Source organism: Diabrotica undecimpunctata, chromosome 2 (assembly GCF_040954645.1).
Source record: "Diabrotica undecimpunctata isolate CICGRU chromosome 2, icDiaUnde3, whole genome shotgun sequence".
In the NCBI taxonomy this organism is placed as follows: Eukaryota; Metazoa; Arthropoda; class Insecta; order Coleoptera; family Chrysomelidae; genus Diabrotica; species Diabrotica undecimpunctata.
The window spans coordinates 92315743-92343315 of NC_092804.1; the positions used below are offsets into that span (position 1 = coordinate 92315743).

General features: G+C 31.4%; 1 protein-coding gene across 3 annotated transcripts in view; it reads right to left on the bottom strand.

Moving 5' to 3' along the window:
• Madm (MLF1-adaptor molecule) overlaps positions 1–27573 on the bottom strand; it is an 800745-nt gene that overhangs the window by 231646 nt on the left and 541526 nt on the right. For all 3 annotated transcript variants that reach the window (XM_072523211.1, XM_072523210.1, XM_072523212.1), the window contains one exon: positions 15573–15732. In XM_072523211.1, the coding sequence (XP_072379312.1) occupies positions 15573–15732 (160 nt within the window). The remainder of the gene's footprint in view (positions 1–15572; positions 15733–27573) is intronic.

A 27573-nucleotide genomic window follows, 5' to 3' on the forward strand; every position in this document is an offset into this window, starting at 1 on the left:
ATATATATATCGCTACAATATCCAATTTTTGACAGGATACAATATTCTTTGCAATAGTTTCATTTCTGAAATTTTTGCTTTTATATTTTTGACATAACTTACTTTTGACATAACTTACTTTTGACGTAACTTCTTTGGCAATCCGGTAATACTTTTTGGCAGATATAGTTTTCTCGAAAAACCAGCCAAACGTTCCTGCTACCAATATGTCCATTGTCCTCGTGTAATTTCTTTATGATCCTCTCTGCCAATGTCTGTGTTACCAAATATAGTTCCTTTCCATCGATTCTCTTGAAAAATATGTCATTTTCCCTCTCCGCTCTTCTTTTTTCTCATTCCTCCAGATCTTCTTGATTTGCTCTTATTTCGTTTAAGTCAAAATATTTAGTCCCACATGAAAAGCAACTGCTTCCTTTTTTCCGGTGTCTTCATCCCGTGTGAGAGCGTCGGCTATAATGTTGTCTTTTCCTTTTATATATCCAAATGCAAAATCATACTCCTGTAGTAACAAAACGCCTCTATGTATACGATTGTTAACCAAACGATTTTTCATGATATGCACCAAAGCTGCATGATCTGTTTCGATTGTGAATTTTGCTCCCAATAGATAAAACCTTAGCTTATTTATATAAAAAAGTACACTAGCAAACTCTAATTCAGTCACACTGTATTTTCTTTCGTGTGTTTTTGTCACCCGGGAAATAAAACAAATTGGCACTTCTTGGTTGTTTTGTATCTGCGACAAATCTCCTGCAAATTTTTGTATAGACGCATCGGTTCGTAGTATAAAAGCTAAGTTGTACATGGGATGATATATTTTCATTCCTTTCGAGAATTCTTCTTTTAATATTTGGAAAGTCTTCTCTTGTTCTTCTTTCCAATTCCATTAGCACCTTTCTTCAGTAATTTTATTAATGGAATCTCCTTCTGGCTCAAATCAGGAATTAGTTTTTTTGAAATAGTTAAATCTTCACCTATTTAAAATTGTATGTAGAGCTCTTACCAGTGCTGCACAAGCACTTTGTAAACCAAAAGGTACTACTTTAAATCGGTACACAATACCATCGATTGAAAACGCGGTGTAGTTTCTACATTTTTCTGCTAACGGTATCAACCAAAAACCATGTTTTAAATCAATTTTAGAAAAAATGTGTGATCCCGTAATTCTTCCAAAAATAGCGTCGATGTTGAGAGGTAATTCATATTGAGATACCGTGTGTTGATTTATATTCCGGGCATCCAAACATAGCCTCAATTCTCCACTGCTTTCTTTTACAATCACGATTGGGTTGATATACGGCGAGTTACATCTCTCTATGATTTGATCTTCTAACATTTTATTAATTTCACCCCTCACCTCCTGTCGGTACTTATATGGAATGGGGTAAGTTTTCGATCGAAAATTTCCTAAGTCTTTAACCTCAAATGAATGTTCATACTTTTTGGCTACTCTGTTTTCTTCATTTATCAAATTTTTATAATCCCTCAATATTAAACGCAGCTCCTTCTCTTTTTCTTCTCCACATATCAATTTTCATTCTTTTTCTCAGATTCTTTACACGTTTTTAAATTATTTATGAATATTACTGTGTGTAACATTTTTACGTCCCCGCCAAATTGTATTTTTATATCACCGGGACTTTGGATGAGTATTTCTCTCCTGTCTCCCGTCTCCCGTTGTTTTCTGATATCATCAATCAGTTTTTCATTATTTCGGCATCTTTCTTCTATCTCTTTCTTGTCTTCTTGAAGAGCATTTTCAAATATTGTTTCTAATTTATTTTCTAAATTTTCTAATTCCTTTATTAATTTTTTATCTTGATCTGCCATTTCTTTCCTAACATTTTCTAAACAACATTTTACTTCCTTTTCATATTTGTCCAGACGCTTTACCATTTTCCTGTTATTTTCTTCTATTGTCTGTTTCGCGTCACGCTGATTTTCATCCATTTTTCTGGTATTTTCATCCATTTTTCTGTTATTTTCTTACTGATTTTCATCCATTTTCTGCATCATCAATTGTAACAATTTTTCCATACCTGATAGGTCCTGTTTTTCCGTTTCCATGAATTTTGTTTCTAAATTTGCGTTTTGTGTTTTATTTTCCACACTTTTGCTTCTCTTCGTAGACATTTGTTTTTCTCTTAAAATATTATCCCCGCCAAATAGGAAACTTTCAATGTCCTCTATTTGTTGTAAAAAGGAAAAATTTTCCGTTCACCCAAATATAAAAAATTGTCAAAATTCAAATCAATCAAAAATAAAATAAATATGTGAAAATTGTACCTAGAGAAAAATATATCAAAAAAAATATTTCATAAACTTTCAAATATATCAACTTTTTCCGATGGGCAAATAAATTTTTAATCACCTGTTTTTCCGTTTCTATCCTTTCAAATTCACAACTAGAGTTACTTTCATGTCACACATTGGTTCGCCATTTTATTATGATCTGCCTTTTCTTACTTTTTATTTAACTCTTTATTTAATTACTTTAATTAATTATCTAAGTGTCGCAAATCATATAAAAAAAACAATCTCAGGGTGCCATTTTATAAAAGTAATAAATCAGCTTAGGTTATACTTATATATTCTCGTGGCTTCAAGTAGTTCTTAATAATTGTTCCTTCTCGGGATTAAATAAGGAAAGGAAATAAATAAAAATAACATAGATATACAAATACAAATATCTTTTATTATCAATAGATGGAAGAAGAACTTCCACTCGAACATCGACAAGAAGCAGACCATCCAGAGAGACTTGAAAATGGCAAGTGAGATCTTGCCGAAACGTCGTCAAAATGGTTTTTATCAAAACCAACAACATTTAACGCGGAGTCAAACCCGGAATACCATTGATATAACATACAGCTCCCGCGGAAATATCAAAACTAACATATATATATATATATATATATATATATATATATATATATATATATATATATATATATATATATATATATATATATATATAGAAAATGGAAAAGGATAATGCGAGTGAGTAAAAGTTTTAACTATATGTTTTTATATACCTAAATACAATTGTGAAGTGTTTAACTCCTGTATGTTATATATATAATATATATATATATATATATATATATATATATATATATATATATATATATATATATATAGTTAGAACATTTTCAGAAAATTAGTTTATTGCGGCAACATAGAGCCTGTCACATGTCTGTGAGTTTTATGTTCAAGATCGTACAATCTCACGCGATCAAGTCGGCAATTGACAATATTGACATTAACCTTGTAATAAGTAGTTTGTACAAAAATTTAATAAACATAATTCTATTTACTCACATAAAAGATAATTTACAGTCCACACCAGTTTAATATTATCGACCATAAGATAATCCAACATACTTTTGGTCACTTCTAACCGGAGAGTGTGAGTAAAATAGAATCCATAGTCGTAACTAGAGTCAGTTCAGAAGTCGAAAACTGTCCCATTTATCATACCCATCAGTACATGTGAGTTTGTTCCATTTCTAATATCTTTAAGATTTGATCAAACAGGGTATTTGAATTTATATTACCATAAACAGATTTTTCCATATTTTGATTGTATAACGCCATAGATAATCAGCTAGTATTAGTATGCTTGAAAGGTATTGTTTTTGAAAGATTGCCATAAATCTTAAAAATGAGCAGCTAAGCCATCAATATAAGAATCAGAGGTTCTTATAAAGCCAAACTAACAAGTTTGGAGAACTTTGTAAATGTATTAAAAAATGCTACACCGTCTAGCAAACCTGAAGTATCAGCAGTTGACCAATTTGTTAGTTGAATTTTGACCAGATCCAACTACAAGTTGAGATTGCTACCACTGAAGATAAACTACAAGAACAAGTTGATGAAAGAGATGCTTTTGAAAATAGATATTTTTAAGTGATTAGTTTTTTAAAAGATTACAAACACTAATACAGTAAGCAATACATTGCGTACTAGTTCTACACCACATGTAGACTCATTAAATCATCTCTTGATGCCAAAAATGAAAATACCTATTTTTAAAGGTGATTTTGAACAGTGGTTGGAATTCAAAGCCACATTTACTAGTGTAGTTCATTCAAATACCACACTTCCAGATATTCATAAATTTCAGCTCTTGAGACAATCTGTGGATGGATATGCCAAACGCAATGTTGATAAAATTGAATTCTCAGGAAATTATTATCAGACTGCATGGGATGCACTCTGTATGCGGTATGATAATAAAAAATTATTAGTCAATAAACATATTAAAGCCATTTTTAATTTAGATTCTATCCAAAAAGAATCACCTAAATATTTAAGGCATTTATTAGATAGTGTCTCAGATAGCATGTCATCCATTGACAGCTTATAAATTACAAAAAGTAGTTTAACTGACCTTTTATTGATTTATATTATTTAAAATAAATCAGATAAACTAAGTTATAGAAAATGGAAGGAATGTCATATTAAAGAAGAGCTTCCTACTTTAACCGAATTTTTTAATTTTCTAAAAGTAAAAAATAGACACTTTGGAAGAAATCCAAGACCAAAGTAGTCAAAAACCTAATAACAATTATAGTTATAATTGTGGTTTTAATTATAAACATGCAAACCGTGATAGTCGAGGTGACTATCAAAAAAGAGTTTTCCAAGTTAATGTAGCAGAAAGAAAGTCTTGCGTTTTGTGTAAAGATGACCATTTAATATATTCATGTATTGAATTCATGTATTGGCAGGGCATGTGATACGCAGTAACGACAATCGCCTTATACACAATGTGTTCTGGGAAAGGCCAGGGGGAAGAAGGTCTGTAGGGCGGCCTAGAAAAAGGTGGAAAGATGCAGTCAAAGAAGATCTAGAGAAAATGGGAGTGCGACAATGGGAATTACTGGCACAGGACCAGTCAAACATGGAAGGCAATAGTAAACGCGGCAAAGACTCACAAGGAGTTGTAGCGCCATTGATGATGATGATGATGTATTGAATTCCTAAAATTAGATACAAAAAATAGATTGTCTAAAGTCAATAATTTAAAGTTGTGTCATAATTGTTTGAGACATGGACATAAAGCTGCTGAATGTACTTTGAGACCATGTATAAAATGTAATTTCAAACATAACTCATCAATAAATTTTGAAAATAGTCAGCAGCATTCAACTGACATTGCTTTAAATTCTCCATCATTAGATTCATCATCAATTAATTGTGTACAAAGTGTTGAGTTACCACCAATGGTAACCCATCAGTTTTCTGCACAAACGATGAATATTAAACATACCCATTACCCAAGTTCTTCTGTCAACAGTGGTTTTTAATGTTAAATCCAATAATAATGAATTAATTCCATGTAGAACAATTGTAGATAGTGGTGCTTAAACAAATTGAATAAAAGAAAGTTTTTGTAAAAAATTAAATATGTCTATGATTCCTACTAACCTAGCCATTAGTGGTATAAATCAAACAGTATCAAATATTACCAAAAAATGTCAAATTACAATATGTTCCTAATTACTAATTTTAGTATTTCATCCATATTTTATGCTGTGCCAGCTATTTCAAATCAAATTCCTTCAACCAGTTTTGTTATTAAAAACTTTAATATCCCATGCAATATTCAATTATCTTTATTTATTTTTTTGTTTTATTATTTTTTCAATACCACCTGTTTCGTCGCTTTTTCCATTTCCACTAAATTCCATATTCACTTCATCTATAATACTTTTTCCCCTATCAGGAGGTTCATATCTTCCGTCCGAATCCCCGATCATAACAATCGAAAAACAAATAAACAATCACTTAATGAAGACTCGTTCACGCACTGATAAGAACTTTACCTGACCACTGCCAAGAACGAACTGAACCAAAAATACAGTCCGCAACGTGGTTCAAAAACTCAAATTTTAATAAAGATATTATTAGAATAGTATGTAGAATAAGATTTAACCATGCTCTGTCTCCGTTACATAAATTCAGAATTAATTTAGCTGAAACTCCATTTTGCGAATGTGGCGAAAAAGGCTCAATTGAGCATTTAGTTTTAAATTGCTCATTAAATACACGATTTATAAACCAATTTATAATTAAAATATACGAGTATATCAATAATGAAAAAATTCCTATTAAGTAAAAGACCTTTTAATTTAGCAGATTTGATAAAAACTAATAACTTGCATATATATGAAATAATTTTTCGCCAAATACGGGAAATGACATTGAATTTCTAAATGTATTATGGAAACAGTGTATATATTTCAAACATAAAAAGTTAGTTATACAAGTCCTTTGTTTTAACCCAGTTGTTAACCTTTCTATCCGTGGTCTAATTTTGTGTTGTTCAAATCGCCTTGAAAGACCCCTAGGCGTATGTAATAAATCAGCAAAACCATATATTTCCCTTTTCCTTCCAGTAAAAAAAAACTAAGAAAAAAAAATAATAATAATAATAAAAAAATAAAATAAAAAAATAAAAAAAAATAAAAAAAAATATAATAAAAAAAAATTAACGTAGGTACGTAATTATATGTAAGTCAGTAGAAAATAAGATTTTATTGTTGTTACGGGTTCTCTCTATAACAATTGTTAAAAAAAAATTAATAATTCAAAACATAATAGGCTAATAGATTATGTCTCTAGTCATAAAATGAAACTACACACACATTCAATTATCTGATCCTTTGTTTAATGAATCTGGTAGCATTGATGCTATTATTGGTGCCCACCTATGAGACCTCCTTTGTGATGGAAAAATCAACCTAGGAAAAGGTTTGCCAAGTTTACAAAACACTAAATTGTGTTGGATAGTAAACGGAGCTGCCCCCTACGAGACAACTCATGCAATGTGCCATTTCACTAGAACTGTAGCCGAAGATGAGCAGTTAAAATTATTTTGGGAAATTGATTCAATCCGAGATCCCATACCACCATCAAAAGATGATATTTGCTGTGAGCAAATATTTGAAACCACTACCACTAGATCAGAAAATGGACACTTTATTGTTCAGATTCCACTTATTTAACCTGAATTATTAGGAGACTCCTTAGATACAGCAATTAGCAGATTTTTGTTGCTAGAAAAAAGATTTTCGAAAAATATGGAACTTAATGATTTGTATAAACAATTCATTAAGAAATATCAAGAACTGGGACATATGGTTAAAATTAACCCCACTGTTAGCTTACATTTTTCTAGAAAATCCTATTTTTTACCCCACCATGGAGTCCTAAAAGAGACCAGTTTCACCACAAAACTAAGAGTAATTTATGATGGTTCTTGTGCCACTACATCTGGATGGTGTCTTAATGACATACAGTATACAGGGCCAAAAATCCAAAATGATATTTTGGACATCCTCATTAGATTTAGGTAGTACACATATGCGGTGTCTGCAGATGTGTCAAAAATGACAGAATGTTGGGAGAATAGACCACTACAACAAATTGTCTGGAGAGACAATCCAACAGATAATATTGATGTCTATCAATTAACTACTGTAACCTATGGCCAAAAATCAGCTCCATTCTTGGCAATGAGGTGCATGCGTCAGTTAACCTGTGAACATGAATCTGTTTCCTTTAGCTGCAAAATCTATATTAGAAGACTTTTATGTAGATGATCTGTTGACAGGATCAAACAATTTACAAGAGTTACAAATGAGATGTAATGATATTTTTTAAATTTTAGAGTCTGAAAAATTTATTTTGAGAAAATGGATTTCCAATAATCCTGAAACCATCCTTAACATTAATTGTAATGATATTTCCAACAATGTTATTAATATAGGAGATTCTGATAGTTTTAAAACTCTTGGAATCCAATGGATGAGTCAACAAGATATTCTTTGCTTCAAAATTTCTCTTACTGAAAATTCCAATCATTTATTTACTAAATGCCAAATATTATCTATTATTTCCAAAATGTATGATCCTTTAGGTCTCCTAAGTCCAGTTATACTAATTGGTAAACTAATAATTCAAACTATATTTCGACTTCAAAAACCATGGGATGAAATAATCCCTCCAGAATTAAATAACAGTTGGACCAAACTGTATAATCAACTACCATGTCCAAATAAATTAAACGTTCCAAGACCAATACTTGGATCAGGTCATAAAATTACAAGCATCCATTGCTTTTGTAATGCTTCAATGCATGCTTATGCAAGTTGTATTTATGTATGCAGCATAGATCCAAAAAGCAAATACCATTCTCACATTCTGTGTTCAAAAACAAAGGTCGCTCCTATCAAATCAATAACAATACCTAAACTTGAATTGTGTGCAGCTTTGTTAGGTTCCCAATTAACTGATAAGGTCACCAAATCTTTATCAATTCTAAATGTGCCAATGTAGATGTGGTCTGACTCAAAAATTGTATTAAGTTGGCTAAAACTGGAACCTAGCCAGTTACAAGTTTTTGTTGTCAACAGAGTAACAAAAATACAATCACTCACCAGTAGTGATAGTTGGCATTATGTCAACACAAAGGAGAATGCTGCAGATATAGCTAGTCGAGGAATCTTTCCTGAACCCTTTCTTGAATCACAACTATGGTTCCAGCGACCGCAGTTTTTAAGACAACATTCCGATTTGTGGCCTAATGATTCAACTGATGAAGTAATTGAATTACCAGAGCTAAAACGATCTGTTCAAGTATCACTTTATTCCACTGCTCAGAACAGCTGGATTACTAATTTTATTACCAAATGCAAAAAATCCAGATTGCTTTATTTGTCTCCCATATTAGATAAAGGATTACTTAAGGTAGGTGGTAGACTTATGCATCCAACATTGCCAGATAATGTAAAAACACCAATTCTATTGCCGAAATTTCATGTATTAATCAAGTTAATTTGTACACACTACCATGTCATTAATTTGCATCCTGGACCACAGCTTCTATTGTCAGTAATCAGACAACAATATTGGCCTATTTCTGGCAAGGTATTAGTAAAGCAAATTGTAAGACACTGTGTTAAATGTTTTCGTGTGAAACCTCCTCACAATTGTGTAAAAATGTGACCTTTACCCAATAAACGCATTACTCCTGCCTATCCTTTTGAAAATGTAGGACTTGATTATGCAGGTCCATTTCCACTGAAAGAAAAAAGGGTCGTGGAAGTAAAATTTTAAAAGGTTATGTTTGTGTATATGTTTGTTTTGTAACAAAAGCCGTACACTTGGAATTACTCACTGATAACAACTGAATGTTTTCTTGCATGTTTTAAGAGATTTTTATCACGAAGAGGAATTCCTACCAATGTGTACTCTAACAACGGTTCAACCTTTAGAGGCGCTAGTAACAAGTTGAGGTCTATCAAAATTCAGAGTATAAATTTGACATATGAGGAATTTCTCACTTTTAAATTCGAGACCATTGTTTGCCAAACCAGAAGATCCATCTGACTTGGAACCAATAATTCCTTCCCACTTTTTGACATTGCGTCCTTTAGTATCCATTCCTGAACCGAATCACTTACATATCCCAGTGAATCGACTAAGCCGATTGCAACATGTTCAACAGCTGCATCAGAGATTTTATAACCGCTTTTCCAAAGAATATATCAGTTCTACCAACACCATTGTACCCGGATCGTTAGTTATCATTCGTGATACCAGTCTACCTCCATGCAGATGGATTATGGGAAGAATAATTAAATTATTTCCTGGTACAGATGGAGAAAATCGAGTAGCTGAAATCAAAACTTCCAATGGACTCATCGCCAGATCTACACGACATTTGTTTCCACTGCCAATAGAAGATTAATAGTGTCGCAGTGTTTTATCTCAGGACTAAGTTTTTTTGCTTTGATATTTACTTTTTTTCTACTATATTTTGAAGCATACTTCAACGCCGGGAGTATGTTAGGACATTTTCAGAAAATTAGTTTATTGCGGCAACATAGAGCCTGTCACATGTCTGTGCGTTTTATGTTTAAGATCACACAATCTGACAGGATCAAGTCGGAAATGACAATATTGACATTAACCTAGTAATACACAAGAACACACCACATATTTACAAATTCACATGTTGTAATAAGTAGTTTGTACAAAAATTTAATAAATATAATTCTATTTACTCACATAAAAGATAATTTACAGTCTACACCAGTTTAATATTATCTACCATAAGATAATCGAACAATATATATATATATATATATATATATATATATATATATATATATATATATATATATATATATATATATATATATATATATTGTGATATTATAAGTCAGAGGTGCGCCAAGCAATTAATTAGCTAATTAATTAATTAATTAAACTTATTTAAATGATGCAATTATGATTTTATCACACTATTTAATTCTCTTATCTCAGAGTTATATTCGTGCTTCAATATCTATGCTTTACATATGATAGGTAAGGTCCAAAAGAATACCGGAATAATAAAAACATAAATGATACAACATTATATATTGAAATAAGATTCACACTCAAATATCTTCAACAAAAAATATCTCATATAATGATTATCAAAATTTTGTTCTACGTACGTGAACCTTCAAAAATTAATGTTATATACAATATAAATTAAAATTTCAAATCAAAATTATTGTTCTAAATCTCATGATCAAAATATTTCTATCTTTTCTAAAGCAATTAAAAAAACTTTGTTAATAAAGAAAAACTGACGAATGGTAAAAAAAACTATCTCTCTGATGATGAATTGTCCAAATCCTTGTTCCTTGTAGCCTACACTATCTATTCTTAGCAGTTCCCTAGGTAATCAGCAATCTTACAACAAATTATTGCGAGCTTCTCGTCTTTAATGATCTCCTTCAAATGCACGTATCGTTCAAAAGATGCTAGCCTCTTCTCCTCTCGATAAACTGAATCTCTCGTTCCGGCCTGAACAGTGACAATTGAAATATTATAAGTAGAAAACTATAACTTACAATATTTTACTGGATCAGCTTCCGTCAGATACACTTACTCCAAGAAAACTCACAAACATTCACTTCTAATGCTTACTATCACTTGGGAACCACCAGAGAACAACGACTGTTCGCCTTGCACCCTTGGAAAATAACTGATTATCTTTTCCCCCTCAAAAATCTCGCTAAACTTTCATTCCTACATACCTATCCCACTTTTTTCAATCTCCTCCAATCAGAGTTCGTCACACTTATCCCCATCTACCATTTAGATAACAAACAACAATTTTACCTGCAATTATAAATTTCCTAAAAACTATTAACATGCTAATCGGTTTCTACAAATTCTTAAGAACTAACGGAGAAATATAATTTCTAAATATTCTATTCTATTGTCTTATTCACTGTACAAGTCCATTTGGAAAACCCGCTCGCATTGTTCATGACTTCACTTAAGCTCACTCACGTCACTCGAATATATTTTACAAAGAAAATAATTTATGCATATCTTAAATCTTGTTTACTACAGGTCATCCAGGATAATCGACTTTCATTTCTTCGAAATATCTTTTATAATTTATTAGTTGAATTATTTGAATTATTATATTTTGTACTTTGAAATATATTAAGAGCAAACCAATATTATTTTCAATGTTACATAGCTTAACAACTTTCCAGGATATCTTGAAAATTTAATTAAATGGTCTATTTAGTAATTTTTAATTTTATCTTTGGCTGATAAAATGAATCATAACAATATATATATATATATATATATATATATATATATATATATATATATATATATATATATATATATATATATAGATTGTAACATTTTTTTTATAGTTAATATATTAAATTATTTCCTCCTTTACCTCATGGTCGTATTCGCAAATAGGTTGTTAAATTTTATTGGAAACTACCAAAATATTACGGAAGATTCTACCTACTTATTTAAAGACGCCGGTTTGGTTAATCCTTAGTTGATCTCTTTCCGGTTTCGCGTCTGTTCCTGTTGATCGATTTGTTAAATATCGTCGAAAGCACGTCTATAGTAATTTTTCTGTAAAAACCTAATTCCGAAGATTTTATTTTCGTCACGTTCCAAGTTACTAGTACCGTATTTACCTCGAACTTTCCGATAGTCGTTAGAACTTTAACTTCTTAGAAATGGATACTGTCCTATAATTTTTAAGTGGGAGATATCCCTTCTTTTTTTGGTGGAAGTTTGTAAAATTTTGAGAGAAGAACTTTACTTCTAGTTGGGCTATCTTAGAGGAAAGACGCTCGTTACCTTACCGCCTCTGTGCATTTTCTTTCTAAGTGTGTATACACTTATATATTTGAGTTCTTTTAATCTAATATCATATTAGATTAAATATTGGTATAAAGTACCTTTTAATTTAAATAACTTCAGTGCTTGATACAACTATAGTATATAGCTTCAGTGCAGTGTAGCAGTCATCCAGAATTACTGTAAGTTATCATAATCATAGTATCTTCAATTATCTGGGCGAATAATATGGTATGGTTAAGGTATCATATTATCTTCAATTATCTGGGCAAATCTACGTTCATCCGTGTCTTCACCTGTAGTTAAGAGTAACTACTGATTTTTGCATTCAATTTAAAGAGCATTCAATATTTTATTACGAACTTTCCATCAGCTACTAAGAAATTCTAATAAATAATAATTACGAATATTTAATTCTCCGATAATCATTAAACAACAGTGCGAACAGATAAAAAACTTAACCAGTGCGGGTTGGTTAAATTTTTATTTCTGTAATCTTTTTGTATTCTTTGAATTTAACTTTAATTAACTTTGTGTTCTTTGTTATTCATTTTTTTTTATTTACTATACTCAGTATCTCGAGATATGCCCATTGAACAGCAAAGAGAGACTTTGTTTAATCAACTTTAGTTGAATATTTTTATATAGCACCAGACTCTCTTCGCTGATAATTTAATTTGTGTATGATTCCATTATATTCTATTTGTAAAGGTATTTATCAATCATAATACTGTTTATTTTTTATATGTATACCACCATTTAATAATTGATGGTGTATTTTTATTACTTGAGTGTACATTCAGCAGCCTATATCATTGTGTTGTTGAATAGATTGTTTTTGTTTTATGTATGAATTTTATTTGTCGACTCCTAACAAGTTTCCTGATATAATATACAATAACTCTGAATATTTGCTTTTTACCTTCAATATTACTATACCTTTGACCAGGAGAAAGATCAGGCTGAATAAGTCTCGTAGGTAAGTAGGTGGACGGAGTCCACCTAATATATTTATTATTTGTTTATATAGTGTGTTGACCAAATTTATTTAATAATTAACTGTTGGTGTCTTTCCTTGGATTTGGTCTCAGAACCAAAATATTTTTCCTTATCTTTTTTCTTTTCTAAGGTTTTTTTAATTTTCTCCTTAAACCCCAAAAAATTAAGTTGAGCCCTGTTATTATCTTATCTTATCTTGGGTAATTTTACCCATCTATCTTTTTGTTTATTTCAGTATGTTGTCTAATACGTCTTATTCTGTTATATCTTTACTTATTTCCATTCCCGGTTCCAAAAGCTAGTTTCGAACCCACGACTCGCTCTCCACCAACCATCTGGCTGCCGTCCGCATTGTCTCCATTGGTGACCTTTCTAGAACCATCCAATAAAGGCTTCCGAGGTTACTATATATATATATATATATATATATATATATATATATATATATATATATATATATATATATATATATATATATATATATATATATATATATATATATATAATATGTTACTTAACTGTCGCTTGTGAAAAAATACTTGCGCAGTGGTTGAGCACTATGAAAACACTGGTCATATGCTAGATTATAACAAAGCTTACATTTTGGCGCAGACTGATAACTACAAAAGTAGATTATTTCTTGAGATGTATTACATTAACAAAAATAAAAACACTTTAAATTATAAAACGGACACTGGACAGTTAAGTAACATATATTGTAACATATTGAACAAAATTTATAAATATTCAAAATAGCCAACATTCATCTTAATAACAACTAACCTTAATAATTCATCAAAGAAATATCATTCTTCTAACGTTTCTTTTATTGTTATTTTTATTTTTACATTTGAAATAATTTTAATTTTTTATCGTATAGCTGTAAGGAACGTGCTTAAGACAATTTAATTTTGACATTCAATATTTCAACTACTTCAATGCCAGTTTTTATTTGCGAAATCTTTTAAATTCTGTGAGTGTTTTAAAATGTATTTGTACGCTATTTTTTGTAATGTTTAAATTGTTTTAGTTTACTTCTGAGGAAGCTATTAAATAAATGGCGAAATATTGAGTATCTCAGAAAAAAGAAAGATTTTCATTACAGACCACTTTACCCGATAATTCGAACGTATATATATATATATATATATATATATATATATATATATATATATATATATATATATATTGTTACGTTCTTCCACACATATTCTTATTCTTTTATTATTTTATTTTTATATTTAATTCTTTAATTAACGTGTGTATTTCTTATATACGTAAACTAATACGGCCCTGTATGCACCGCCCCTATGAGACTAAAGAGAAACGATGTTACTTGGAACTACACGCACCTCAGTCTTGTATAGATCAGCGCGATAAACACTCCAGTTTTTTTTTGTGTAAACTTAACCACGCAACGTTAAGAAGATTGTGCATCCTGAGTTCCCCCAGTGCGTTATGAAAGAAGCAGAAGTGTTAGTTCAACATCACAGATACCGTAATTTGATTGCATATCCACACAATATTGATACAGTATACTCCCTCTATAACGAACACGGTTATTACGAGGTTTCGCTTATAACGAGATACATTAGATGTATCGTGAAATTTCTATTGAACTATAACCGTCTATAGCGAGGCAAATTTGGTTATAACGAGAGAAAATAAGATCCAAAAACGTGTTTTTTACGTTTTTGGTCCGGTCGTGGCTATAAATAAATACCTTTTCAAACAGCCACTCAATAAACTTAACTGCAGCCCGCAATAAACTTCTTTACAATGAATAAATACAACTGTTTCAAATCTTTAGAAAATATATGATAGAATGATACTGGACCATTTAAAGCAGTTAAAAATGACAGAGCTCTTAAAATTGCAGAAGCAATAGTTTATGTTATCCTTGAAAATACGCTTTATACATTATGTAGTTGGAAAAAAATATAAGTACATATATTTCATTGACAATAAAAGTAAATAACTTTTTTTCAAAAACGCCATTCAAACAATATTTATTATTGCTCCGAATGGCTTCACTATAGGAAGTTAATGGTTTAGAAAACTACAGATTCATATGTATTCACAGCATTATTATTGTCTGATATAACGAGATCGGCTTATAACGAGGTAATTAGTCTGTCATTTCAGTTCTCGTTATAGAGGGAGTCTACTGTATTAATTAATAAATTTGACATGTAACTTATTTTCGCACCAACATAGTACCAGCACCTAAATAAACATTATGAACAAGTGTTTACTCTGATAGTAATTTACATATATATATATATATATATATATATATATATATATATATATATATATATATATATATATATATATATATATATAAGCTGTTTTTTCTATATGAAGCCAGATCTACTTACTTGACATCTTCGACAAACTTCTCTAGTTTTTCCGTCACGGTAATGTTGGCCATTTTCATCTGGACACACTCTCCACTTTTTCGCTTCATCTCTGCCACGATGACATCGGGACCGTACCATCTCTGCATCAGTTCGTCTGTTATTGTGTCCGATATGTTAGCTGTATGAAAACAATAAAAACAGAATTATTTAATCCTCATGAAAGTCAAACTCAAACTTAATTAGATCTCAACATAATTCTTTAAATATACTCGGTAAAGGTAAATACATACATATACATAAATAAACTTACTAAGTAATATATTTCGATATCTAAACTAACAGTATCAGGAACTACTATTATTTAACCTTAAGTAACCTTAATAACAATTATAACACTTGTTGAATAAAAAAATAATGTATGAATTATTAAGTAATAACAATGTAGCAGTTTGGGTACCTTCGTTGGATATAATTATTTACTGATAATTACTTCTTTTCAAAAAATTCAAACAAATAACTGTCTTTACATATGACACAATGCAGTAATGATTTGACACTTCTGAATGCATCTTCTTTTTGAGATTTTAATATTATGTTTATATGGGATTAAGCTACAATTAATTGTATTTAAAATTACATTCTAACTACTTAAAGTTTGACATTTCGACTTCCATTCCGGAAATCATTTTCAAAAAAGATTGCTTTAACCATTCTGGAAAAATATAATTGTTTAACCAACAAGTTGTTCATAGGTTATGTTTTTCAAAATTGATTGTTGACATACATGGCCTTGATCTTGTAGGCATGATTATGGTTGAAAAATTTTGAGGGTGGTGTTCTGGTGTAAATTCTGACTGTTTTGTCTGTTTTTGTGTTATATGTTTATGTAGTGTGTATCGTAGTTGTGGTTATATAACGTAGGTTGTGTATCATGAAATTATATGATTGTGTATTGTGCGTTGCATATGTACTGTATATAAACCATAGATGATGTCTCCGACTTCCTATTACTCCGCTGTTATTAATATGTTCATGTTATTGACTTCTTTTAGTAGTGGTAACCAAAGCCTGCTACATTCTGCTGATGGATTTACTACACATTTTTCTTCATTTACCAGTAGGTATATGGGAAATAAGTCGATAGTCACAATCTTACGTAGTTTTTATTATTTAATGATGGTAGGGCTCAGTACGTTAGTCTTATTTATATTAAAAACTACATGATATCAGATACAGGTAAGCTCTATAAACTAAGATAATCCTGAAAACCACCTTTCCCTCAAGGAATCCATTCACTCAAACTCCGGAATGTATATGTTTTTTATTTTTAAGTTATAAAATTCGGGTATTTTCTTGGGTCGTTGGGCCAATAGGTTGTTTGGCCAGTACTTAAGTATGTTGACTTGTTATCTGATATGACTGCAAGTAATTCCTTGCCCTTAGTTGTTATGACCCTAGAACCCCATTATTGTGTATTCCAGTCTCCACCAACTATATATCTATTACCTAACGATCTGAGAAAATCTTGGTATTGTTCCATTTTGTTATTATGTTTTGGCGCACAGTATATGGCAGATATTACTATTGGCCCCGTGAAGTTATGAACGCAAACTGTTGTTGCCTGTAGATAATCTTGTTTTTTTTTTTTTCTTTTTTTACTTATTTTTTTATTATATATCGTTGGTATGCGTGCAAAGGGGTACAAGTATACATTTGGTGAAAAATGAGAAAAGTACACTACGCTATAAAAAACAAGTTAATCTGTGGTTGTGCAAAGAGACATAAGTCAATAATAACATCGTTATCTAGACACGAGTTTGTGCCCAATCACTCTAAATCAAAATTTTATCATTCATTGCGTGCAAAGAAGTATAACTTGACTTATATCCAATAGCACCACTAGCGCATCCCGTGCGTTTAGTTGTAACCTCGGAAACCTTTTTTGGATGGTGCTAGAAAGGTCACCAATGGAGACACTGCGGACGGCAGCCAGATGGTTGGTGGAGAGCGAGTCGTGGGTTCGAAACTAGCTTTTGAAACCAGGAATGGGTCCAACGGACGAAATAAGTAAAGATAGGATAGGAGATATTAGAAAAGATACAGAAATAAACAAAATTATAGATGGGTTAAATTATCACAGATTAGATAAGATAGGAACAGGGCGCCACTTAATTTTTAGGGGTTTAAGGAGAAAATTAAGAAACCTTAGAAAAGAAAAGAGATAAGGAAAGATATTTAGGTTCAGAGATCAAACCCAAGAAAAGATATCAACAATTAATTATTAAATAAATTTGGTTAACACTGTGCATAAACAAATAATAAGTATATTAGGTATTATACCTACTTACCTACGAAACTTAATCAGCCTGATCTTTCTTCTGGTCGAAAGTATAATAATAATTTAATATAATAAGTAAATATTCAGAGTTATGGTTATATCAGGAAACTTGTTAGGAGTCGACAAATAAAATTCATTCATAAAACAAAAACAATATATTCAACGACAAAATGATATCGGTAGCTGAATGTACACACAAGATAAAAATACACCATTAACTATGAAATGGGGGTATACATATAAAAATAAGCAATAATATAATTAGAAAATACCTTTACAAAGATATACAGTGTGGAAATCACTTATGGAATAAAATTGTTTGTGTCCTTATTATAGAAAATAATAAAAAACTCTGGGACACGTTAACTTTTAAATTTAAATGTGCGCTTTTTAAACATAAATCTAAATGTACAGGGTGATCCACGCAGGTCTGGCATAGTCCATAATCCTTATTTTTAATGAAACACCCTGTATATTTTTATAATACAAGGTGAAATTTTGAAATTAATAATTTATCACGTGTTATGGTATTATTTTTAATTAGCTAAATACAGACAATACACTTCTACTATAAGTGTCAGTATACTGGGGAAAATTTCTGTTTAAAGTTTATTCGTTTACCAAATTCCCATCAGTAAACATGAGCACGTGTTGATATTCGCCGTCTCATTCGTCAAGAGGCTATTAAATATAATTTATTAGACAGATTCTCATGTTACAGATCCCAACTTGCCATCATTTTAAATTCAGATTGTATCGTGTTGATTTTTAAATTAATATATTGTGTTATATTTATGTTATAGTTATTGGTAAGTTATTTACTGGTCGTGTTATTTTTTATTCGTGTTTAGTTTAATTGTTATATAATGATTAATTTTCAAGAAATTCTTACGCTAACAGTTTCAAAAGTAAATATTTTTAAAAATCATATGATACATAGGTCGTACATCAGTACGACCCTGTTTGGCTTACACGTGGTTCTATTGACGATTGGGAATTTGTAGAATGAATAGGGTTTAGTAACCGTGTTAACATTTTTTGTCATGAATAGGTAAAAACTGTCTAGATAGTCTGCTAATTAAATTAAATCGGTAAATAATGCGGATTGTTATCAATTAGTTGTTGGTTTGTTGACATTTTACATTTATAAAATAATAAATTCCTAATTAAAAGCTAATTTCTTGCAGAAATAAACATTAAATATTTAACTGAGACTCAACGAATTGACATTTTAATGATGATCGGTTACGGGGAGAATTGTAGAAGTAGCAAACTTTTTTAATCAGAGGTATCCTCAGTTGTCTAATATTGCACAAGGTACTGTGTCTAAAATTTATGCACAATTCAGAGAACTTGGACAGGTCAAACTTTGTGCAGGAGCTAACAGAAGACGATCCAGATTTCTGCGAAAGAATGATAGATAAAATTAACACAAATGAAATAGCTCTTGGCCCAATTCTTTTTTCTGATGAATCAACATTTACATTGAACGGAGACGTAAATCGACAAAACTGTAGATATTGGTCAGCGGAGAATCCTCCGTGGAGGCGTGAGACACACACTCACCAAAAGTTGAATGTTTGGGCAGTTATTATAGGAGATATAGGAGATCATATTATTGGTCCTATATTTGTAGATGGTAATTTGACAGCGGAAAAATATTTAAGCATGCTAAGAGACGATATTCTTCCTCAGTTGGTTAACTTATATCCCAATCCAATAGATCTGACCCTACCGCATGAAACTGTCTGGTTCCAGCAGGACGGTGCAACACCCCATTATGCTTTAATGGTGAGAAATTACTTGAATGAAATCTTCTTCAATAAATGGATTGGACGAAGGGGTACTATTGAGTGACCAGCTAGGTCGCCAGATCTTATGCCTTTGGATTTTTTTCTGTGGTGTTATCTCAAGAACAAAGTATTTGCAACACAACCAACTAGCATTTAAGACCTCAAAGAAAGGATAACTACAGAAATACAGAATATTTCACCTCAAACTTTAAACAAAGTTCGGGACGAGTTTTATAGGAGACTGTGTTATTGCCAAATTATACTTAATTTTAAAATTTCACCTTTTATTATTCATAATAGACCCTACATGATATAGTTCGTTGAGATGAGGTTGTTAAGGAGCTTTTAAAAACATAAAAATATACAGGGTGTTTCATTTAAAATACAGATTATGGACTATGCCAGACTTGCGTGGATCACCCTGTACATTCAAATTTAAGTTTAAAAAGCGCACATTTAAATTTAAAAGTTAAGGTATCTCAACGTTTTTTATTATTTTCTAAAATAAGGACAAAAACAATTTTATTCCATAAGTGGTTTCCACACTGTATAATACAATCATCCACAAATAAAGTTTTGGCGTATCTCGAGATATTACAGCAAAAAAAAATGAATAAAAATTATAACAAACACAAAAGATAACAAAAATTAACCAAATCTAAATTTACAAAAATACAAAAAGGTTACTGAAATGAAAACATAAAAATTTAACCAAACCGCACTTAGTTAAATCGATTAGCTATCTCACACTATTATTTAATGATAAACTGAGACTTAATGTTCATAATTATTACTTATTGAAATTTCTTGGTAGCCGATTGAATTTGGTTCGTAACAAAAAAATATAGAATGTTCTTTAAATTGAATGCAAAATTCAGTAGCTACTCTCAACTACAGGTGAAGACATGAATGAACTTTGATTCGCCCAGATGATTGCAGATAGTATGATACCATACCATATTACTCGCCCAGATAAGTGGAGATACTAAGATTATGGTAACTTACAGTAATTCCTGACGACTGCTGCATTAATTCACTGAAGTTAATACTATACTTGTATTAAACACTGAATTTAATTAACATTAAAGGTACTTTATAACTATATTTAATCTAATATAGTATAAGATTAAAAAAAACTCAAATAAACAAGTGTATACACACTTATAAAGAAAATGCACAGATACGGTAAGGTAGCAGATACGATAATATGAGCGAAGCGTCTCACGAGAAATAACTCTTTTCTTAACGAGTGCCCACTCAGAATTAACTTGGCTCCTCTAAAATTTTACCAAACTACCTCCAAAAAAGAAGAAAGGATATCTCCGACTCAGAAATCATGGGACAGTATCCATTTCTTAGAAGACAAAATTCTAACGACATCGGAAAGTTCGAGATAATTAACGGTAATAGTAATTGGACGTGATAAAATATAAATCTTCTAGATTGGGGCTTTACAGAAAAATTACTATACGAGCCCGGAATATTTACAAATCTATCATAAAGGACCCGCCTTCACCAAAAAACATTAGTTCCTTTCATACTCCGGATTAAGACGGAAAGGATTAAAAACCTTTCGGACGCAGGGAAATTCCGTGCATTCAATAAAATTTTGAAGATGGTAAACCGAACATGAGCGTATCATCACGGGGGTAAAAGGAATAAAAATAATTAATATTTTAATTATATAAAAAAATGTTACACAGCCCCCTCCAAAGAGAGGAAACTGGTGACGAAGAAGAAAGAAAACGGTTTCCGATCAAAAGCTAAGGATACATTTTTTTTATATACCCTTCTAACGATTCGAAGAACGTGCCTCGAAAAGAAGTACAAGATATAAGAGACGTTAACATCATTAACAAATGAAGTAACCCAACGTTAAGATAATAAAATTTATTTAAGGTAAACCTCGAGATCGGTGCTCATGAGCAATTCGTTCAGATAAATTAGAGAACGAGATATTTTTAGGGAATCTCTAATTAAAAACACGGTATCGAAATGGCTTAAATAACAACACTGGATAAAATCTTAATCACAATGACAAGCATATGCCAAAGTGGAAGTCAAAAAGAATTAAATAAAACTCAACTAGCATTAATAAGAGTAGAAGAAGAAGAAAAAAATTAAGTACCTGGTTGTCAGTTGATAGCTTCGCGTATCACACGCCTAAATTTAATTGAGGGTCACAATCGGTAAAGTCGCAATCGGTAAAGTCACAATCGGGTCGAAGTTGACATAACGAAAAGTCATATCAGGGAAAGGGGTCTGTAGAGAACATCAGTACTAAAAGAATGTAAGGGTAAGAAGAATTAAGAGGAATGTGTTTGTCTTCCTTAAAAGCTCAACAGGTCCCTAGCGGACGAATCCCAGATCATCATCCTAGCCGTTCCCCTCGTGACAACTCGTGACAACAAAGGTCAAAACAGATTCCGAAATATAGAAGAAAAAGAAAAAAAAAGATTTTGCGTCGAGAAGTTCATTCTCATGATTCACACATGGTAGCTTGATTTATCACTGGCTGTATGACAGAGCAAAAGTAATTTATCGCCATTCGGGGTTAATAAATCCATAAAGGATTGAGTATCAGTTTTTTATACAAATAAAAAAACATACTAGATAATGAAGGAGTTACTATAACTACTATATAGATAATAAAAGTATAATAACGTAATTAAAGTTATTACACTTTAACGGTGCAGTAAGCAAATGATTTTTCGTGTACTGACCAGGTAATGAGCTTTGGCACAGATTTTTCTGTGGTTTTCCACCTAAATAAGATAGATAAGAAGATAAGATAAGATAGCGAGCAAAGATAAATTGAACTTTATTCAAAGGTAATTTAAGTGACTTTTCACTTATCGGTAAGATAATAAGTTTTGCTCAAAGATAATTTAAGTGATTTTTCACTTATCGGTAAGGTAATAGAGACCAGCCAGTAATTAGCTCACTAGCCGATCTAATTGATAACGGTATGGTGGTATTTTTCACCTAACCGTACTCGAAAGATATGTGACTTCTGGTGGGCAATCAAAGAGGTAGACGAGAGAAGATAGAAGAGAAAAATATTCATATATGAATATATAGCTAAGACTGTAGATAATATTATACGTTGCAGAACAGAACAATCTAATCCTGATCGGATTCATCATCACTTGAAGAATTATCAGGATCATCGAGATATGGTTTCAAATCTTTAATATGCCAGTTCCCAGCATTTGAACCATCGGGATTTCTCAGTGTATATACAAGGGGAGACAGCTTTTTGACTACCGTACATAAGATATATTTGGGTGCTAACTTAGCCATAAACTTATCGACGGCTTTTGATAGAACCTTATTTCGTCGCCAAACTGTATCACCGACGTGAAATTGAACATCCCATCGCCGTAAGTTATACGTTTTAGCATTGCGTTGGTACGCATTATTCAGATTAAGTTGTATTTCATCAAATACTTCACTTAACCCTCGTATTTCAGAAACATATTTGTCATGTTGCTCTGAAGTAACGGTAGATATCAAATTATCGGCAGATAAAGAATAATAGTTACCGGCAATAGGGACATACCTGGCAAAATTAAGGAAAGATGGGGTATATTTAGTGACTTCATGTCTAGCGGTATTTATAGCTTGACGGATTTTTGGAATTTCTTTATCCCAATCGGAATGATCTTTAATATAACACCTGATAGCAGTTCCTATGGTTTTATTGCTACGTTCAACAAACTTGCACTGAGGCGAATAGACAGCATTAAACCATATTTTTTGGACCTTATACTTACTACATAAATTCTTTAATGAAGAATTATTAAGATTTCGGGCGTTATCACATATAAGAAATTGAGGGACTCCGAACATAAGAAAAACGTCATTTTCAAGAAAATTAATGATATTTTGCGTGGTAGCTTTCCGCAAAGGATGAATCAACTTAAATTTCGAAAACCACTCGGTAACAACAAGAAGAAAAGTGTATCTTCTTTTTGAGCGAGGAAGCGGACCAATAAGATCTACGGCAATTATTTACCAAGGGAACCTAGCGGATTTTTCTCGTCCCATTAAACCCATGGGAGCCAAAGTCGACATCTTTTGAGCTCCACAGATTTTACAAGACCTAACAAAACGAAGTACATCTTTCCGCATTTTGGGCCAATAATATAACTCTTGAATACGATTTAAAGTTTTGAAATAGCCAAGATGGGCACAGGTAGGGGGATCGTGACAAGAAGTGATAATATCATTTCTTTGGGGTTTCGGTACTAAAATTTTCCACTCTTTATTATTAGTGGAAACAGGTAATTCGGAAGGAATTAATTTAAAAACAAAATCATCCTCTACTTTCCACTGATGATATTTATTGGGCTCTGATAAAATCTTAGAGCGAAAATCATCGAACCAAGGATCAATTCGGTCCTTGTAGACTTCCAGATAAGAAAGTTGTGGTTTTTCGGAGATAGACTCATATTGTTACATAGTGATAAGTCAACTTTTGTCTCTTGACACCAGTATTCAGTTAACTTATATCTGTTGACACGTGGCGTTCTAACCTCAAAATAAGTGTCAAGCGCGTATTTGTAACAAATTTTAAAACAGTTTTAACAGTTTAAAATGAGGTCTTTCCGAGCTAATAAAATTCTGGAAATGTGTGGGAATGTACAATCAAATAATACAGGTAAGTTATCATTATTTGTCTCAAAAATTTGTTTTAATGTGACTAATAACTACAATAATACGTAGATTCCGATTCCGAATCTTATCATCATCAAGAGGAAGCAGATGAAAAGTCAGAGCCAGAAAATAGACAGACTAATAGTAACCTAGGCAGTGGTAGAAGTAAGTTATGTTTGTTGATTTTAAGAAAAAATTAACAACTATGGTTTTAGGTTCAAACGCAGCTCCATCTATTTCTAAGTTTCCATCTGACATAGTATATGGTCTTGATTATGATAGTGATATTGATCCTTCTTATGATCCAGAGGAAGATTCTGACGTTTTATTATCGGATGAAGATGACTTTTTAAGACCGAAAAAATAAAAAAGCCTATAGTCGCCTCGTGTGAGACTGTGTAAAAATATATTTATCTGTAATAAAAGCAGGCAATAAAAATTAAAATAAAAGTACTCTACCAGGAGTAGTTATTAACTGCAAAATTATCAATGACTGAAATGTATAATAATACAAAGTTTTAATATTCTCATCGATATTTACATTTAGATGAGCCTGGTAAAATATGTACAGTCGCTCAGACAAAGTTATCATCGATGCATTCTTTGCGTAAGATAAAAATTTGTGCCTGAGCAACCGAAACCATAAAGTAGTTTACCCCAAAAAAATTTCGTTTCGACCGTCCAGTGGTTTACACTTGGGTAGGCAGGTAAAATATTTTATATTATTTTAAACATTATTTTAAAACGAAATATTGTTTATTTGGATAAAACCTGGTATGGTACTCATGACACCGTGAAAAAAAGTTGGACAAATAATAACAAAAAGTGTTCTAATTCAGTACCGCCCAATAAAGGACAGAATTATAATTTTACACTGCGCTGTAGAAAATGGATGCATCGACGATTTATTATTAACCTTTTCGCTGCGGAGCGACTGAGAGGATCTGCATCCCGTCGCTGCGGCGCTAATAGACGTCTCCCGCAGTGAAGCAAATATTTTTGGTTTTTAGGTTACAGTTGACTTAATTTTCGGAATTCTATGATTTTTTTAATTTATTATTTTATATATATATATATATATATATATATATATATATATATATATATATATATATATATATATGTATATGTATATGTATATATATATATATATATATATATATATATATATATATATATATATATATATATATATATGTATATGTATATAAATATTTATATATATATATATATATATATATATATATATCTATATATATAAACTAACGGAAACTAAACATTTACCATAAATATGAAAAATAAAGGATTACAGGCTCGAAAAAAAACTAAATAACCCAAAAATCAATTTTAATAACAAAAAAATGGCACAAGAAAAATTTAAACTAATGATTTTTCTCAAAAAAATACAAATACAAAATAATTTTAAACTTATCTGACATTACAGATTTCGTAGAGTATGATATTTTTCAAAACAAGGTGTCACGCACAACCCGACATCGCATGGTTCGCACATGTAAACGGTTTCTTTCCGCAATTTATTTTTGCTACAACCAAAACATCTTTTTCTGCTTGTCGAGTGGTTTTGATTTCTTAAGGCAATTTTTGTTGGGAAATGTCTACCAGTTCAACGATATGGAGCTGGATTTTCTGCTCTTCTTGGCCTGTATACGAAGTCATCTAAATTTAATTCAATCATTTGCGAAATCAAATTCAACTGAAATTTGGCTACTGGCATCTTCTTTTTTGTGGCATCTTGGAATAAGATATGAATATTTAGCAGTGTCATATCCATTATATGGAAAAAGACCTTTTTGTACCACTTGGTGGATCTTCTAACACTTTCAATTGAGCTGAGCAGCATGTCTGTTTTATCTACAGCTCCCATATTTTTATTATAATCAATAACACATTGCGGTTTTACTATTGGTCTATTTGTTTTCCTATCAGTTTTTCCGGTATCTACTACATGTTTGTCATGTGCTGTACTAAGCATGAATACGTCTCGTTTATCACACCACTTAATAGCAATTAGTTGATTTTTGGCGGTACGAAATACATACTCACCCCTTTTTAACTGTTCCTCCATTTTTGGCATTTGTTTTCTACTTTTACGCACAGTCCCGCAAGCGTTAGTGCAACGATCATGTAACCATAAAAACAGATCAGGACTGCTGTACCAATTATCTACAAATAATATATGACCTTTGTCCAAATAGGGGTCAAGAAGAGTTTGAACTACACCTGCAGATTTTCCGAAACTAGAATTCACAGTTTCTGTTGTTGCTCCAGTATAAATCACAAAATCTAATATATACCCAGTAGATGAGTCGCACAAGACAAAAAATTTCACACCGAATCGATGCCGCTTTGAGGGTATGTATTGCTTGAAAAAAGACGCCCCTTATATAGCATTAGACTTTCATCAATGCATAATTCTTTGTATGGGGTAAACGATTCTGTAAATGTGACTCTCATATGATTCAAAATTCTTCGAATTTTATGTAATGTATTATCATTCCTTGCCAAATTATTATCCGAAAAATGCATCATACTAAGTATTGCTAAAAATCGGTCTCGTGCCATTGTTTTCTTGAAAGCAGGTGTTTCAATCAAACAATTCGTTGACCAGTACTCTTGTATTTGAAGTTTTTTCACCCGTGTCATCAGGAAGTTTAGGACAAAAAAACGATGAATTTCCTTTGCATCTGTGTCTTTCCATTCCTTCAATCTGGAACGTGGCCCAAGCTCTTTGCTGTCAACAACGTATTTATGAAATTTATTAGTTTCAGTGACTATGAAACTGGTTATATCCTCTCCAAAAAATACTTGGAAACATTCGTACTCGGAACAGTTATCAAAAAGATCTGGAATATTATGCCCAGAATTACTAGAATCAAAAGGAAATATACGCGGCTGAATGTTTACGCTTTCCCATTTCAGGTTTTAGTCGATTCTATCAGCACGATTCTCTTCCTTTTGCTCGTCACCCATGTCAGTCTCATGTTGATCGTCTACCTCGTCTATAGTAGAACTCGATAGATGCTCATTTATAACCTCCTGTTCAATTTCTTCAGCTGAATCATCAGATATATCACTTTCAAATAAAAACTCATCGTCTGAATCACTTTGTGTCACAATTTCTTCCAATTCCGCCATCGAATAATATTTACCCGTTTTAGGTGGCGGCGGCATGATGTAATACTTATTTTCAGTATTTATGATTTCAAAC